General features: G+C 39.5%; 1 protein-coding gene across 1 annotated transcript in view; it reads right to left on the bottom strand.

Annotated features, from left to right (window-relative positions):
* Nucleotides 1-2591: 2591 nt before the first annotated feature.
* Nucleotides 2592-14294, bottom strand: part of LRP6 (LDL receptor related protein 6) — a 144415-nt gene continuing 132712 nt past the window's right edge. The window contains exons 20-23 of the mRNA XM_024575799.4: nucleotides 12540-12770; nucleotides 11015-11151; nucleotides 10272-10369; nucleotides 2592-7541 (exon numbers count right to left, since the gene is read on the bottom strand). Of these exons, the coding sequence (XP_024431567.1) occupies nucleotides 7247-7541; nucleotides 10272-10369; nucleotides 11015-11151; nucleotides 12540-12770 (761 nt within the window). The 3' untranslated portion in view covers nucleotides 2592-7246. The remainder of the gene's footprint in view (nucleotides 7542-10271; nucleotides 10370-11014; nucleotides 11152-12539; nucleotides 12771-14294) is intronic.

Here is a 14294-nt window from a genome sequence, read left to right as displayed (position 1 = left end):
GACATAAAATAGAGAAAAATTAATTAGAAGAGGAGCTCATTTTTGAAAAGATCTATAATATCAATACACCTTCAGTTTGACCAAGACACAAATTACCAAATGTCAGAAATGAGGAGATATTAAAAGCATAACACTTTATTTTGCCAACATATGTTGCCAACAAATTGACAATATAGATGAAATGAAAAAATTCATGAAACACATAAATGATGAAAATTGACATAATAGAAAATATAAATTACCCTAGATCAAAACTGAGTTTACTTAAAAATCTTCCCATGATATACATCTGCACCTAAGAAACACAAGCACTGCATAGAACCTGAGGGCCCTAACCCTTTCCTTCCTTCCCACGGAATCCCCAAGAAAAGGGACTCTAATTACCAGACAAAACACATGTCTTCAAGGCCATGACATGGGGTAATGGCAATGGGGGAGCTTTTGGTAGGATGATCAGAAGTCAAAAAAAATCTCTCAAAATAATCATTTTTGTCTGCCATAAAGCTTGTGCCGGGGCTGTCTCTCTTTTGAGAAGTATACCTTCCTTTAAAATGCAGAGCAACACCAGAGAAGGGGCAAAGGGGGAAGGAGGCTTGGAATAGGCATCTGGACAGAACAGGATACTAGATAGCTGTTCGTCTCTGGGAGACTTGTAATACTACTAGTGCCTAGAGTGCTTTATGTACAAGTAGCTGTCTGGAACACGTCATAGAACTGGCTGACGAGTCAAGGGTCAGAAAACTCTTAACAGAGACTAATACCGACAAATAATGAGTTCAGACGTGCCTTGACAGTTAATGAAAAGGGAACAGAGATTAGAATGTAAGTCTCAGTGTCCTTTTCCCTCCACCCACTGCCAATGTCTCAGATTGAAATTTTGCACTGTACTTTCTATGCTCAAGTTTGGCATTTCCTGTCAAGTCTGCTCACTAATCAGTTGTCTGCTCTGAGGGTGAAAAAATGGAATACTTAGCACTGTAGCTGCTGCACAGTGAATGCAAGCCTTACGTTAGCAAACCTATCCTTTATTTTTAGCCCTTCTATTGGAAATTGGCTTTATGTGGTAATAAAACTTGAATTTACAAATGCAAATCTCAGGAAGACAATTTTTAGTGGTGGATGCAAAGAAAATTATCTTCTAAGTTCTCCACTGGGACCTCTGTAACAAGAGATTAACAAGAGAAAACATACAAATGACTTAAGTGTTACATAACACGGGAGCCCTCATAAGAAAATAAGACACAAAGAAATGGTTAAACCTGAGTGTTTCTATGCTAGATTTGAGGAGTGGAACGTTTTGTATAGATACGATGGGACAAATATTGGGCTAGGCAAAAAGTTTGTTTCCCCCAAGATGGTTCTAGTAGCGCTTGTCTTCAATCAGGAGTTTTGTTAGTCATATCAGCGTTCATTAAAAAAATCAAAACTGATGAATTTTTGTGTAGCCATTTTAATTTTGAAGATGGAGACAATAAGCAACATTTTTGGCATATTATGCTTTACTTCAAGAAAGGTAAAAATGCTACTGAGATGCAAAAGATTTGTGCAATGTATGGAGAAGGCGCTTGTGACTGATCGAACGTGTCAAAAGTAGTTTGCGAAGCTCCGTGCTGGGTATTTCTCACTGGATGATGCTCCGTGGTTGGGTAGACCACTTTAACAGTGATCAAATCGAGACACGAACTGAGAAATATCAACATCATACCACACGGAACATAGCCAACATACTCAAAAACATCCCAATCAATAGTTATTGGTGAAAATGAAAAATGTCTTTTACTTTACAGAAAAAAACTAAACGGACTTTTTGGTTACTCAATAACATGAGCCAAGTGTAGGAAACTGGGGGCGACTCCACAAGGCCTGTTTGTCCAGTTTCCTGTGTCCCTCTCTCCTTTCCTCTGGGTTCAGGGAGGGCACCTCTCTCTCCAGGGTTTATGACCTACTTCAGGGGAAGGTCAGTGAGCTTCCTACACGTGTCATTTCTCAAATTCCTTCGGCTGAAGATATTTAATATGTGGAGGTGCCGTATTTTGGGGTAGTGTGCCCCAAACCCCATCAACAAGTTTAACTCCCTATTTAAACCAACTCATCCTCTGATTTAAATTTATTTAGAAATCACTACATTTAAATGCAACTATATACAAGGCAAAGCATTAAAATTAAAAAACACTGTATAAACTTAGCTGAAAACCTACCTGGGGAGAAACAACCCAGAACAACTGCACTGGTTTCCGCATTCTTGTACCTGCCCTTCAACCGAGCAAACCGCTGTGTGCGTTGTCCGGTGGGCACTGACTTCTGTTGGGGGGCACGGGTCACTTTGTAGGTTACATGAATGCCTAAGCCAAGGCAAGCTTACTGATTCAAAAGCATCTGCTAAGTTAAGACCTTTATATTAAAACTTGGTTTCCATTAACCACCTGATGTTTGAGCTCAATTACTGCCTAATAAAAAGCCTTTCTTCCAAGGTTGTGTTTTCCTTGAAATAAAAATAAAGGTGGGTTTTGCTGTGTCTGAAACACAGCAGTCATATATCACAGCAAAGCACAAGCAGCTGCTTTTAATTTCTTGCTGAAAAGAAATGACACTTTTATTTTCCACTGTTTTATTATAAAAATCAACATTTCATTTGTTACAGCTCAGCTTATTGTAATAATCAAAAGGGGGATTTATACAAGGTATTTTTATACAGTTTACAATTAAAGCACTTATTTTACAAAAAGGGGGAAGTGAATAGTGGACAAGGGCTGACCAAATGTTGGCCATTAAAATATAAATACATCCTTGCAAAGCACCATCGTACCAAAGTCCATGAACAAGAAACACCAGCTGACTTTAAGACAAAACGAAGATTAAAGCTTAAGAAAAAATTTAAAAACACAAAGGATAAACATCTGAAAGCAGCACCAGATCCTTCACTTGCAAGTAAGGCTAGTCCAGCTTACGTCTCTCAGTATCCTCTTCACTCTTTTAAAATGTTTCCTTACTAACCCCATATACTTAATTTCACGTAAATTAGATTCCATCAGACTCTCTGTCTCTTTAATATCCATGTTAAAAGAACATTCATATATGTATTCACATACATATATATGCATCTCTACCCTGATTTAAAAAAGAATGGACAGTTAAGCAGAAGCAGTTGTCTACAATTCTTTGGTGTTAACTTTTAGTCAAACCCTAAGTAACGATGGGGAAAAGAAAGTTTTTGTTAGGTGTACAGTCCACTTCTGAGGACAAGAAATTGCAATAATTCTATCTGTAAAGTCCTGAATATTCTTTTTTCAGCAGCAAACTTAATGGTTTTAGGGTGCCTAATGGAAAGGAAAAACAGTAAAATGTACCTGCACTGAAGAGGGGTGAGGACAGTAATTTCATTCTAAATCATCTAGGTTACCCTAAGAATCTACCTCCCCCCTTACTCAGGCACAGCATTAATTGAATAACACACAAAATCAAGCCAGAAATGTCCTGAGTATATAGATTCACAATATTCATAATTAAGAACTTCTCAAAATTACAAATGTAAAATCATGTATTTTAGGTCCAATGTCTTCTGTAACTTTGAGAATTTCAAGAGCTAAATTTTGAAACTATTATGAAATGAGGCCATCCCAGAAGTCAGAAACCACACAGGCTACCAGCACTTCCTAAAATCATCTGTTATTTCTCTTGGCTCATTTTAGACTTGGGATAAGGAAAGAAATAGCAAATAAAATTAAATTTCTTGAGTTTAAAAATTCTGAGGACATGTTTTAAATGCAGGATTACTTCTTTATGACTCGGTCCATGTCTACACCTAGTGTAGTCTCATTTGCAAATGTCCAAACACTTGTCAGCTAACCGATACTCACACACTCATACCCACACCCCAGACTTACTGTAACTTAATAAAGCACGGCATATTTGGGATTTAAAAAGCCCAAGATGTTTGTTTTAGGGTTTTGTTACATGGGAAATGGTATACAATGTGCAGCTCTTACGGCATGCAAATTAATGGACTGTCACGTTTTCTCCTCCAAGATATAAAACCGTTTTAAAACTACACTTCCAAGCACCTAATCTAGGCACAGGACTAGACAGGGAGACAGCAGCAGTCCTTTTACTGCGGAGAAGCATGCTTGCGTGAAGAAAGCCTCTCTGGTACCAGAAGTAAACAATGCCTACCATGATTACAGCTATCAGGTCACATAAATACATACAGTTCATTAATAGGCTAGGTAAGCCAGAGCTACCAACTGTACTTAAGTCTTCTTTATTAATGTACCTTTAGAACAAAACAAAGGTTTTCCCCAAAACTAATTGCTACCTAATACCAATGGAGGCTGTTTTTATATCCTAATATCGAACGAGTTAGCTTTACACAAATTGCTGACTCCAGAGTTGTTTTTAAAGGAATGCAGTCCTCAAACATCCTCAAATTTTACTGCTCAAACCACCCCCATTCCAACGTATCTACCTATATTAGGGTTCTAAATCCACGTCAGCCTTTTAGAATAGTTGTTCTCAAATGTATTAAAGGTTCAGAGCAAAGCTGACGGGCTGCTGTTTAGGAGACCAGGGCTCTGCAGGAGCCAAGTTCAAGTTAGAAAATTTCGGAGTCATAAAAGACTGCTTCATGTGGGATAGCTTACTATAGTGCATAGAGCATACGCTTTGCTAAAGCTAATTTCTCAGACAATTCTAATCACAAGTGGGCACACTTTAAAACATTCAAAATACACTTTTAAGAAAGCTAATGACATTTTATTCATCCCCCACCCCCACAGATAATGAATCAAGACACAATAGTTTACTTAAGCTCAACTGTCCATATAACCTAAGGGCCAATAAATCTTCCCCGAATTCCCACAATTCTCATTTTGAAGGTACTCCCCAAAATATTAAAAATCCATCTCAACTACTCCAGAAAGAGGATTCCAAGATTAAACTGAACCACCTTCAAATAATTTCAACTTGGCACACAAATGAGCATTTTGCAAGAAGAGGCCATTGCCATCGCAGTACAAGCACTTGGACTGAGAGATAACAAGGCAGAGTTCTTCTTAGTTCGTCATAGTGCAAGTTCCCGCACGGGAAGCCCACCAGATAAAGATGCACACTAAAAATGTAAACATAGAGAATTGTCAAATTCTAATCGATACCCAGTATTGCTAACCTTTGCACCTTCATTTAAGCACGAAGTGCCCGTGTGTCACGGAATATAACTGCAGAGGGTCCATTCCGTCAGGCTGTGAGCACTTGGTCTGTCAACAGGAAGAGTTAATGCTGCCGACTGAAATGTGAGAACTGATGGACCGCCACTTATTTATACGCAAAATCAAGTGCACCTGATGCTTACTTACTAGGTGTCCCCAACAATCTAAGCATTATTCTGAAACCACTTTTGTTTCTCTGTAAGAAGTTTACTTAGGTATTTTTTGATTGCTTAAAGAAGTATTTCATCCTTGCTGATATTCTGAATCCTTTCTTCCATTGTTTTCTCGTGGGCCCTGAAATCCACAGGGCCCAACAAGACAGAATTTTTTTAAAAAACCATTCGATAACTAGCTGACCAACATCTGTTAAGGTAAAAAGTACACTAGTTTAAAAACATTCAAGTTTAGCAGAGAAAGGCCGAACACATGTGAAAAGCAGGAGACTAACTTCTGGCCAGGTGGAAGAGCAGTGTAGAATCATGCCATAGGTCAGCCCCAACAGCTGAAGACTCAGCAGCCCCAGTCCCGCGCAGGTCAGGCAGGCGACACAAGAACCTTCCAGTACCCCTCCACCCGAGCTCTGCCGGCTGAGAAGTTAACAGTTTGCCTTCTCATTTGATCTGCATTGTTAAATTTGTTAAATCTTAATCCATATTGGGGTGAGAGAAGACACACAAATATATATACAAGGTGATTATAAGGATAATTTGAGGATAATTTGAAAAATTCTAACATTCACATTAGGTAACAGAAAGATACTAAACTCATGCCACACATTACAAGAGGTATGTATGTAGACATCATTCTGAGAAAAATTGGCCTAAAGAACATGAAAATGTTGCAAACAGTTAATAAAGGGAAAACCTAATGATAACAAAATTCTCCTTTTACACAGATTGTCTCTTACCAGAACACATTAAAATATTTTAGTAGGAAAATATATATAAAAATGAGTTCATATTGTGATATTATATACTGAAAGTACTGCAAGGATATATGATTAATTTATAACAAAAACATAGTAACTAAATTTGTAATTCTTAAACATTGTCTATATGTGTCGTAAAAAGACAGTTTAATGAGCATTAAAACAATCTTAGGAGTAAAGAGGAGCAATAATATGTCTAACCTTTGATCACTATGTGAAAACATCAGTCTAACTGAAGAGCTAAGCCTTCAGGGGAATGGAGCTAGTATAAATATTAAAATGAAACATTAATTTAGAAAATTCCACTTAATTAATCTTCAGATAAAAAGCTTTGAATAAATCGTATCTTGGCAAACCGGCCTACAAAGCTGCTGGGGGGAGCAAGGAAGGTAAAAACACCCCGAGAACCAAACTCTGAAGGAGGTGTGGATCCTCACGCAGGGACAGGGGCGTGCACACACACACAGCCCCGCAGCATCTTCCCAGGCAGCTGCCCTTTCCTGCAACAGCGGTACCCAGAATGGATTTTTATAAATACCTATTTCCCTCACTAAAATTGTTGGACTCCTAGAGAAAACAAAGCCCTATGTCCAAAGTTAGTATTAATTACTTTATTTTTTTTCAGGATTTCTTAAACCTGTTGGCCCTCAAATGTTACTTAACATGAAGGCTATTTGGCCACTTCCAAGTTTCTATGGTTTGCTGCTCTGAGATGGACTTAAATTTTTCTTCTTCTTCTTCTTTTTTGGTATCAATAAAGCCCAGACACTCCTGGTCACTGATGCCTTTATTATGCCTGTTTCCTTTGTACTCAGTCACTTCACTGGGTTTAAGGCATGCTTTGTGTATTTAGTTTGCAAAAATAAAACTTTTAGTACAAATTTATTTTTATACAAATTTTTATGGCACAAGCAGCAAATTTGCTGTTTTAAGAAAATATATAAATATCCTTTTCTTCTGTACAAATATCTCCAGTATTCCCTACTCCATTTATAATTTTTAACTGTACATGGCCTGCCTCATCCTTCTCTAGTATCTCCCTCCCCCCCTCCAGATCTCAACCAAATCCGTATGTACATTTTTGCGTTGGAGGCAGTCAGAGGAGGAGGGCCCCTCCTCAGGAGGAGTCCGTACAGGGAGACGGTGGCGGAGGGTAGAGGTGATGCGAGTAGCTCCTCTCTGTGTACGGAGAAGGCGGGCAGCTTTCATAGTTCTCTTCTGCTGACAAGTATTGGCTTCGGGGTGTGGGAGGTGGGGGCACAGGCTCTGAGTCATAGTTCAAGTCACTAGTGTAGCCCTTGACTGTTGCCACTGAGGTCATTCTCCGGCTGGGGGCATAGTCACTGTCACAAACATCAGTGCTGCAGGGCGTGGTGGGGGGTGCGAAGTGCCGGTAGCTATATGGCCTGTAGCTGGTATTAGAAGAAAATCACGAGAAGAGTTAGTTTTATTGAAAAGTGGTTTTCCCTATCAAAATTCAGAGGTATTGAATATAAACTTCATCTTGAAGATAATAAGCTACTACAATTTAAATCTGCACAGACCAAGAGGCAATTTTCAATGGCAGATCAGAGGTGGAAGACAGCATGCATTTCACATTTGCAAATAAAATGTCATTAGAGGCAATTAAAAATGGATAGAATGGAAATGCAGAGGTGACCTTGGATGTGCTCTTACAGCTTTAAGTTAAACTGTATCACGAAATAAAAAAGAACAATTCAAAGTTGCACTTAATGGTCACCTTCGGAAAATCTGTCAGTTACACAGCCAGCGTGTAGTCTCCACACAGTGAACCTCACTCACTTCCGCCACTTCGCGGTCTGTGAGAAGAAGGGTCTTCACGTGCTTCACACCAGTCAAACAGTTACCGTCCCCTCCACATTCTGTAACTGCTCTACCATTTCCCTGATGAATAACTTAATCATGTCTGACGACTTCCTTCTCTTTTTTAAAATCAAGTACTGTACAAGCCAGACTAAACACTGTAGACAGCCTAAGGGGCGCATCAATCCCATTAGCGTTAGACCAGCAAAGGGAAACTGCTGTGGTTTCAGAGAAGAGTTTTGACTCTCCATGTGGAGAGAAGCATATTGTCTTAGGAGCAGCTTTCACTAAACATCAAAATGATAAATTCTAAATATCCATATAGGACCAGGGAATTTTCTAATATGTATTTGACCTTATTTCTTACACTTATTTACCTTTTAAAAGTTTGTAGAATGGCTAACTAAAGAAAAAGGCACTGGAAAGAGAGGATCACATTAGAGGAAGTAAGAGCTCATTTAACATCCAGGTTTTTCTTTTTTTAAAAGATTTTATTTATTTTTAGAGAGAAGGGAAGGAAGGGAGAAAAAGAGGAGAGAAATATCAGCTGGTTACCTTCTGCACACCCCCAACTGGGGACCTGGCCCACAACCCAGGCATGTGCCCTGACCGGTAATCAAACCAGTGACTTCTGAGTTCGTAGGCCAGTGCTGGACCAACTGAGCCATACCAGCCAGGTAAACGTGCAGGTTTTCCTATCATTTCTACTTCTACCTGCAACTTCTTAAACCTTTGTATTTTAAATATGGTAAAGTTAATCTTACATGTGTTCTCATCAAAGTAACTGCAAGAGAGGGGCAAGAACAAGTGCAAAACTGAAGTTACAATCCATAAAACACCGAGGATGGAGAGCGCCACAGACAACACCCCAGGATGCAAACCATTTGACACCACTAGGACTTGCCTCAACAGGAATGGCTGCCAAAAGACCAAAGGCTGCCTAACCTGCCGAGCAGGTTTATTAGTGTGTTTTGTCTCCTTTTGTTTGTTTGTTTTTAACCACCAATATCAACATGATGTCATAGTATCTTTCAGGTCTTATCGTTCTGTCCAATCTGGTGTCAAGCCTTGGTAAAATTTCTTGGCTCAACATTTAAAAGTCCCAACACTTTCATTTTCGTGGAAAAAAAGGGAGGAAAGAAGGGAAACAGAATCAACAAATTCTTTTAAGTTACATTTTAAACAAAAAACTCAACAAATGATAAAAAGTTTCACTGAGAAGTAACAAAAGGGGCTTACTTTGAGATGTGGGAAATGACTAAGAATTGTTTTTGATGTTATGATCATTTTAATAAAACATTATTTTATTCAATTTACAGAAATTTAAAATTTTAAAATAAAATTTTAGGTCTTTCCTTTTTATTTTATTTTTTTCAATTTTCAGGTTTTTGTCCCTCTATTTTGGCATTTTAAAGCAAACTTGTGGCAGGAAAAGCAACATTTACAATAAAATATAAAAATCAATTCAGAGTCTAGCCTACCTCAAATAATCTTACCTAAAAACTGAAATGAGAATTCTGAATGAGGTAGTATAAACAGTTTCTACTTGATTTCTATATATCTATATGGCTACATCAGGGCTATTTGATTGGAATACGAGGAAACACCTTATCTTGAAGGCAACAGGCACTTGAGGATGCCAATAAATACTGGCGCTAAGTGTGCAGACAGAGAGTATCAAGCTCTTGACTATTTGCTGGCCTTTGAAGTAAGAGGGAAGAGTAACGGGCAACACTCTCTACTCACGCTCATTAACCTGCTCCCTCTGCCCTACAGATTTACAAATCAGCACCAAGACATACCCCTCTTTTGACTTACAAATAATTTCATTTATTTTAGTGAGTCGTGATCTATTCCATGCAACTATAATGTATGTAAACAAGGGCTGAATTTAAGCTTCTCTCAAGTTCTGTGCTCTTAACAATCCCGTTTTAGAGCTCTCACAACTCTGAACCATACAAGTCTCGTCCCAATTCTTCATCCTTAGACTACCAATCAAACCTCCCTAAGCAAGTAACCTATTTTCAATGAGTTTGATGGATAACGTTCTCGTAAAAAACACTGCCAAAGCATTGAAGGCAATACTCTATTACCCTAAAAGCCAGCATTTGTGACTCTCTTTTAAAAAACGTATACTGCCCTGAAAGAAAAGAATCTGTGGTAGGGGCAACACCAGAGTTAGCAAGACAAGCTGCCCACTCCCCCTCGGTGGCCACCATCTCTCTGCACACCTGGGTCTACATCAAGCCCACAACCAGAAGAATACCTCGTCCTTCTAATGAACACCTGGGTTCATATTAGAGGAGGATGTGCAATACCTGTAGGACCTGTGAGTGGAAGGACTGTTTGAAGAATAACCAAATTCCATAGTGTAATGCGATCGCTCTGTGGCTGGGGATGGCGGAGGGTTCAAAATCTAAAAGGAAAACAATGAAATTATTAAAATAACAATGGTCTACCCCACATAGAGACTATTAGACTTCTTTCAACTTTTCTTTCCTCTCTGTTCATATTCCTTCCCATTGCTATTAGCACAACCCTTCCTTTCCAAAGAACTGACATTAGGACGGTGGCTCTCCACTCCATACAACACAACTTCACCACAGCTGAACAGTGCAAGGTGATGAGAAGAAAACCTAAAATCTACAAGTCACTGGTCTAAGTACAGTATAGCTGGGTTTTGGTTTTTTAAATGTAATTGTTTAAAGAAAAGTCACGGACATAGGAGAAGTACCATGTGCTTCCTCTATTGGGAGGTCAGGGAATGAAGGTCTTAAACGTCTCAGGAGGTGCTATTCAGCAGCTCTACTTTTACTAAATAGAAATTAATGTCCAGGGCTTCCATACATGCTGATTACTACACAATAAGCACAAAGAGAGATTTGTAAGTGCTCACAAGGTGTCGGTAAAGCTTTCTTTGAACCTTATGCCTAAATTCTGTACTAAGTTTCAAAACTTTTTACATTACCATCACTGAGTACCCAGACTGAAGTGAGGTAAGAATCTAAGATCCTGTGTATCTTAGCACTCAGAGCGAAACAGAGGAAAACAGACTGCTTACTGCAGGGAAGTAAGTGCCTTTGGTGCTTGAAGAACTACTTGATGAGGCTCCTGTGACATGAGCTCGGTCGTAAGGGGGTCCACTGCTTCCCCCCATGATACTGAGGGAGCTGATCATTGATTTACCTCGAGACATTCCTAAAATGGAGGAAGACAAATACTGAAGATGAGTAAGATCGATAAAGATGCATGACATAATTTTATTCAATATTAGGATTATAAATACCAACAGTCAAAGAATTTGACTTTTAAACAACTTATGCCCCCTTTTTCTAATAATTATTGAAAACACGTCATGGAGAAGGGAAATGAATGTTCCCTAGTAGTGAACACTTCCATGAAGAGCTGGCCTAGAACAAGGCCAAGAACAGCTGCCACCCCCTCTGCCCGCCCCAGGATGGAAGCAGAGCTCTTCAAAATGAGACAAAATGAGAGGTTTTCAATCTCTTACAGGATCTGAGGAAGGAAGGGCTGTGGAGGGTGGAGGATGTGGAGCAGGGTAGACTAAACAACAGATTTGGTCAAAAAGAAACTAAACCCATTTTTAAGGGCATAAATACAATATATGGAAGATTATTTCTTCAGCTACTGGATATAAATATTGTAATCACAACCACCAGTGCTGAAGAAAAATTTGTATTCTCTTCCAAGCGACTTCCTAAATTGCACTAACTGCCAATAGATATGGCGACAGAGAATAGTATCATTCACGTTTTAAAAGTTATGTCTGTTTATTTGGTTACACCCAGAATAAGTCCTCATTTTCAGAGGCTTTTGACTGAAACCTCCTTCTCCATATTCTGCAAAACAAAGAGGCTTCTTTACACAGAGGGCTCCAGAAAGCTGTGCCCTCTAGAGCAGGGGTGTCAAACTCATTTTCACCGGGGGCCACATCAGCCTCATGGTTGCCTTCAAAGGGCCGGATGCAATTTCAACTCCGTAACAGTTAAGGAGCAGTTACATTTACACAGCCCTGAAATTATTTACCCAAGCACAGTACTTCTGGCTACTTGGCTAGGACTGAAAACCCCAGTTCCACCACTATCACCTGACGGTAAGAGAAACCATAAGACACTACATCCCTCCCTGCAGTCGCCCAGCTATTTCCAGATCTCTGTTTGCTGAAAAGAAGTCTTAGTCTATTTTTTGGCCTCCTTTAATTCCTGGGCTCAGTAGTACTGAGGTCGCCTACAGTGCTAAAGAACTGTGGTTTACGACTCTTCGCCAAGTGACTAGCTGATTCATGTTTAGTAGACTGCATCCAAAAATGCAGTATATATAAATGATTGTGTATGTTACTTGCTTTATATCCTTTGGTGGTTTCTATCAACCCATGTCTCAGATCGTTTGTGTACAGAGAAGGTGCTAAAAGTTAATAGAGAACATTTGTTCTTTGAGTTTTTTAAATCCAATGTGGTCTACTTTGAAATGGACTCTGGGCAGAAAGTATCCTGTTTCAGTGATGGAAGGTTGAGAATTCTGCCAGGACCCAAGACTTGATTTTCAATGGACCAGTCTTAACTCACCTGGAAGAGACCCTGACAGAGAACTTGGGTGTGGCACATAACCAAGGGGCACAGAAGCTGGTCCATGAACTACATAGTCATTAGTCATGGTTTCTCCATCTCCCTTCATACGTGGACACAACATCCTCTGGCAGATAAAGTATATGGTTCCAGACACAAAAATAGTGACAATTACTCCAATAACTGAACCAACCGTATTGGTGGGCGGTGGTGCTGGCTCCTCAGTTGGATCTAAAATGAGAATGCAGTGCAGTTATAGAATGCAAAACAACTACAGATTCAAAGTAGTAATCAAAAAGAGGGCTTGTGAGCAGACTGTGAAGCTAATGGAGACAACCTGAAACATTTTTCTTTTATATGGATAGGAGGGGGATCAAAAAAACCAGGAATTATCTTCTGGAGGGAGGTCGCTTGTAATACGGGCTTCCCCGGCTAGGTGAGTTCCAGAAACCCATCTGTATCAGTACCACCTGGCATTGTTGTGGGAGGCTCCGCTCAGCTTCAGTGAGTTTTTTTGAAGTCTCTTTCAGCAAACTTGACCATTTCATGATGGGTGGTTTATGAGCGCATCTGCCCATACAGTGCTGAGTGTTCAGCCATTTTTGATCCAAAACAGCACGACCCCCATGCCCCACCCTCCCTATTCACCCAATCTCATCCTGAACGACTTTTTTTTCGTTTCCCCAGATGAAGAAAAGTCCTCAAAGGGAAACGTTTTCCCAGTGTGGAAGAGGTGAAACAAAATAACGGCAGAAGCAGTAAAAGGCATCAAAACCAACAAGTTCAAAAACTATTTTCAGCAGTGAAAAAAACATCTTGATAGGGGTATTGCACCAAAGACAGTACTTGGAAGGTGACTGAAGTTTAAACATATACGAATAAACACACAATTTTTTATAAATAAATTCCAGGTTTTCTGGGTCCCCCCCGTACATGTACACCATGCCCCACGGATTATGGATAAATGTTATCATTAGGAATCAAATGAACTATCCTTAAGTGAAGACAGAAATAAAATAACACACTGGAGAAGCATAGTTAAAATGATAAAAATAAAGATGTTATGTGAACTAGAGAGTTAAACTCCATCAAGACGTTTCAAATACATACACATATAAAATCTATCCCAGTTCATTCTGTGTATCATTAAAATCAACAAACTTATTTTGGAATCTCAGAGTAAAGTATAGAGCCCAGACAGATGAACCTAGAAAAGTCATTAAATTTTTTACCTGGAATGGTGAGGCCAAAAGCAGCCCTGAGCTTGATTTTAGGTTTGAAAAGTGACACTGAGGTCTGGTAAAAGGAAGTAAGAAGCTAAAGATGAACATTAGCTCTCAGGCTCAACATGCCGTTGCCTTCAGGGTGAGTCTAGCTGCCTGAGCGCAAGGAACAGGCCTCTGATACTTGAGTACTTGAGGACTCAGAAAGAAAGCCAGAGCATCAATATTAGAGGTAGAGGGAAAGAGCAAAAGAGCTCATCCAATTTAGAACGGTACTCTTTGACTCAGACGGAGAATTCTTCCATTCTGAATATAGTCAGACCATAGCTCACAATTGCAGATCCTTTAAAAACCCTCCTTGTTTCATCGCACCTCAAATATCCCACCCACATAGCTAAACTCACCCTGTGATAGACTAAATAAAAGAAATGAGAGAAAACAGCATCCCAATCACGTATTTCTTCTATGGTGTCTGAGGCACAGACTCTGCTTAGTCCTGGAGTGACCATCTCAACTTTTTAGTGTCCTGAGC

Source organism: Desmodus rotundus, chromosome 3 (assembly GCF_022682495.2).
Source record: "Desmodus rotundus isolate HL8 chromosome 3, HLdesRot8A.1, whole genome shotgun sequence".
Classification (NCBI taxonomy): domain Eukaryota; kingdom Metazoa; phylum Chordata; class Mammalia; order Chiroptera; family Phyllostomidae; genus Desmodus; species Desmodus rotundus.
The sequence above is the reverse complement of the archived record's forward strand: the minus strand, read 5'-3'. Positions and strand labels throughout refer to the sequence as shown.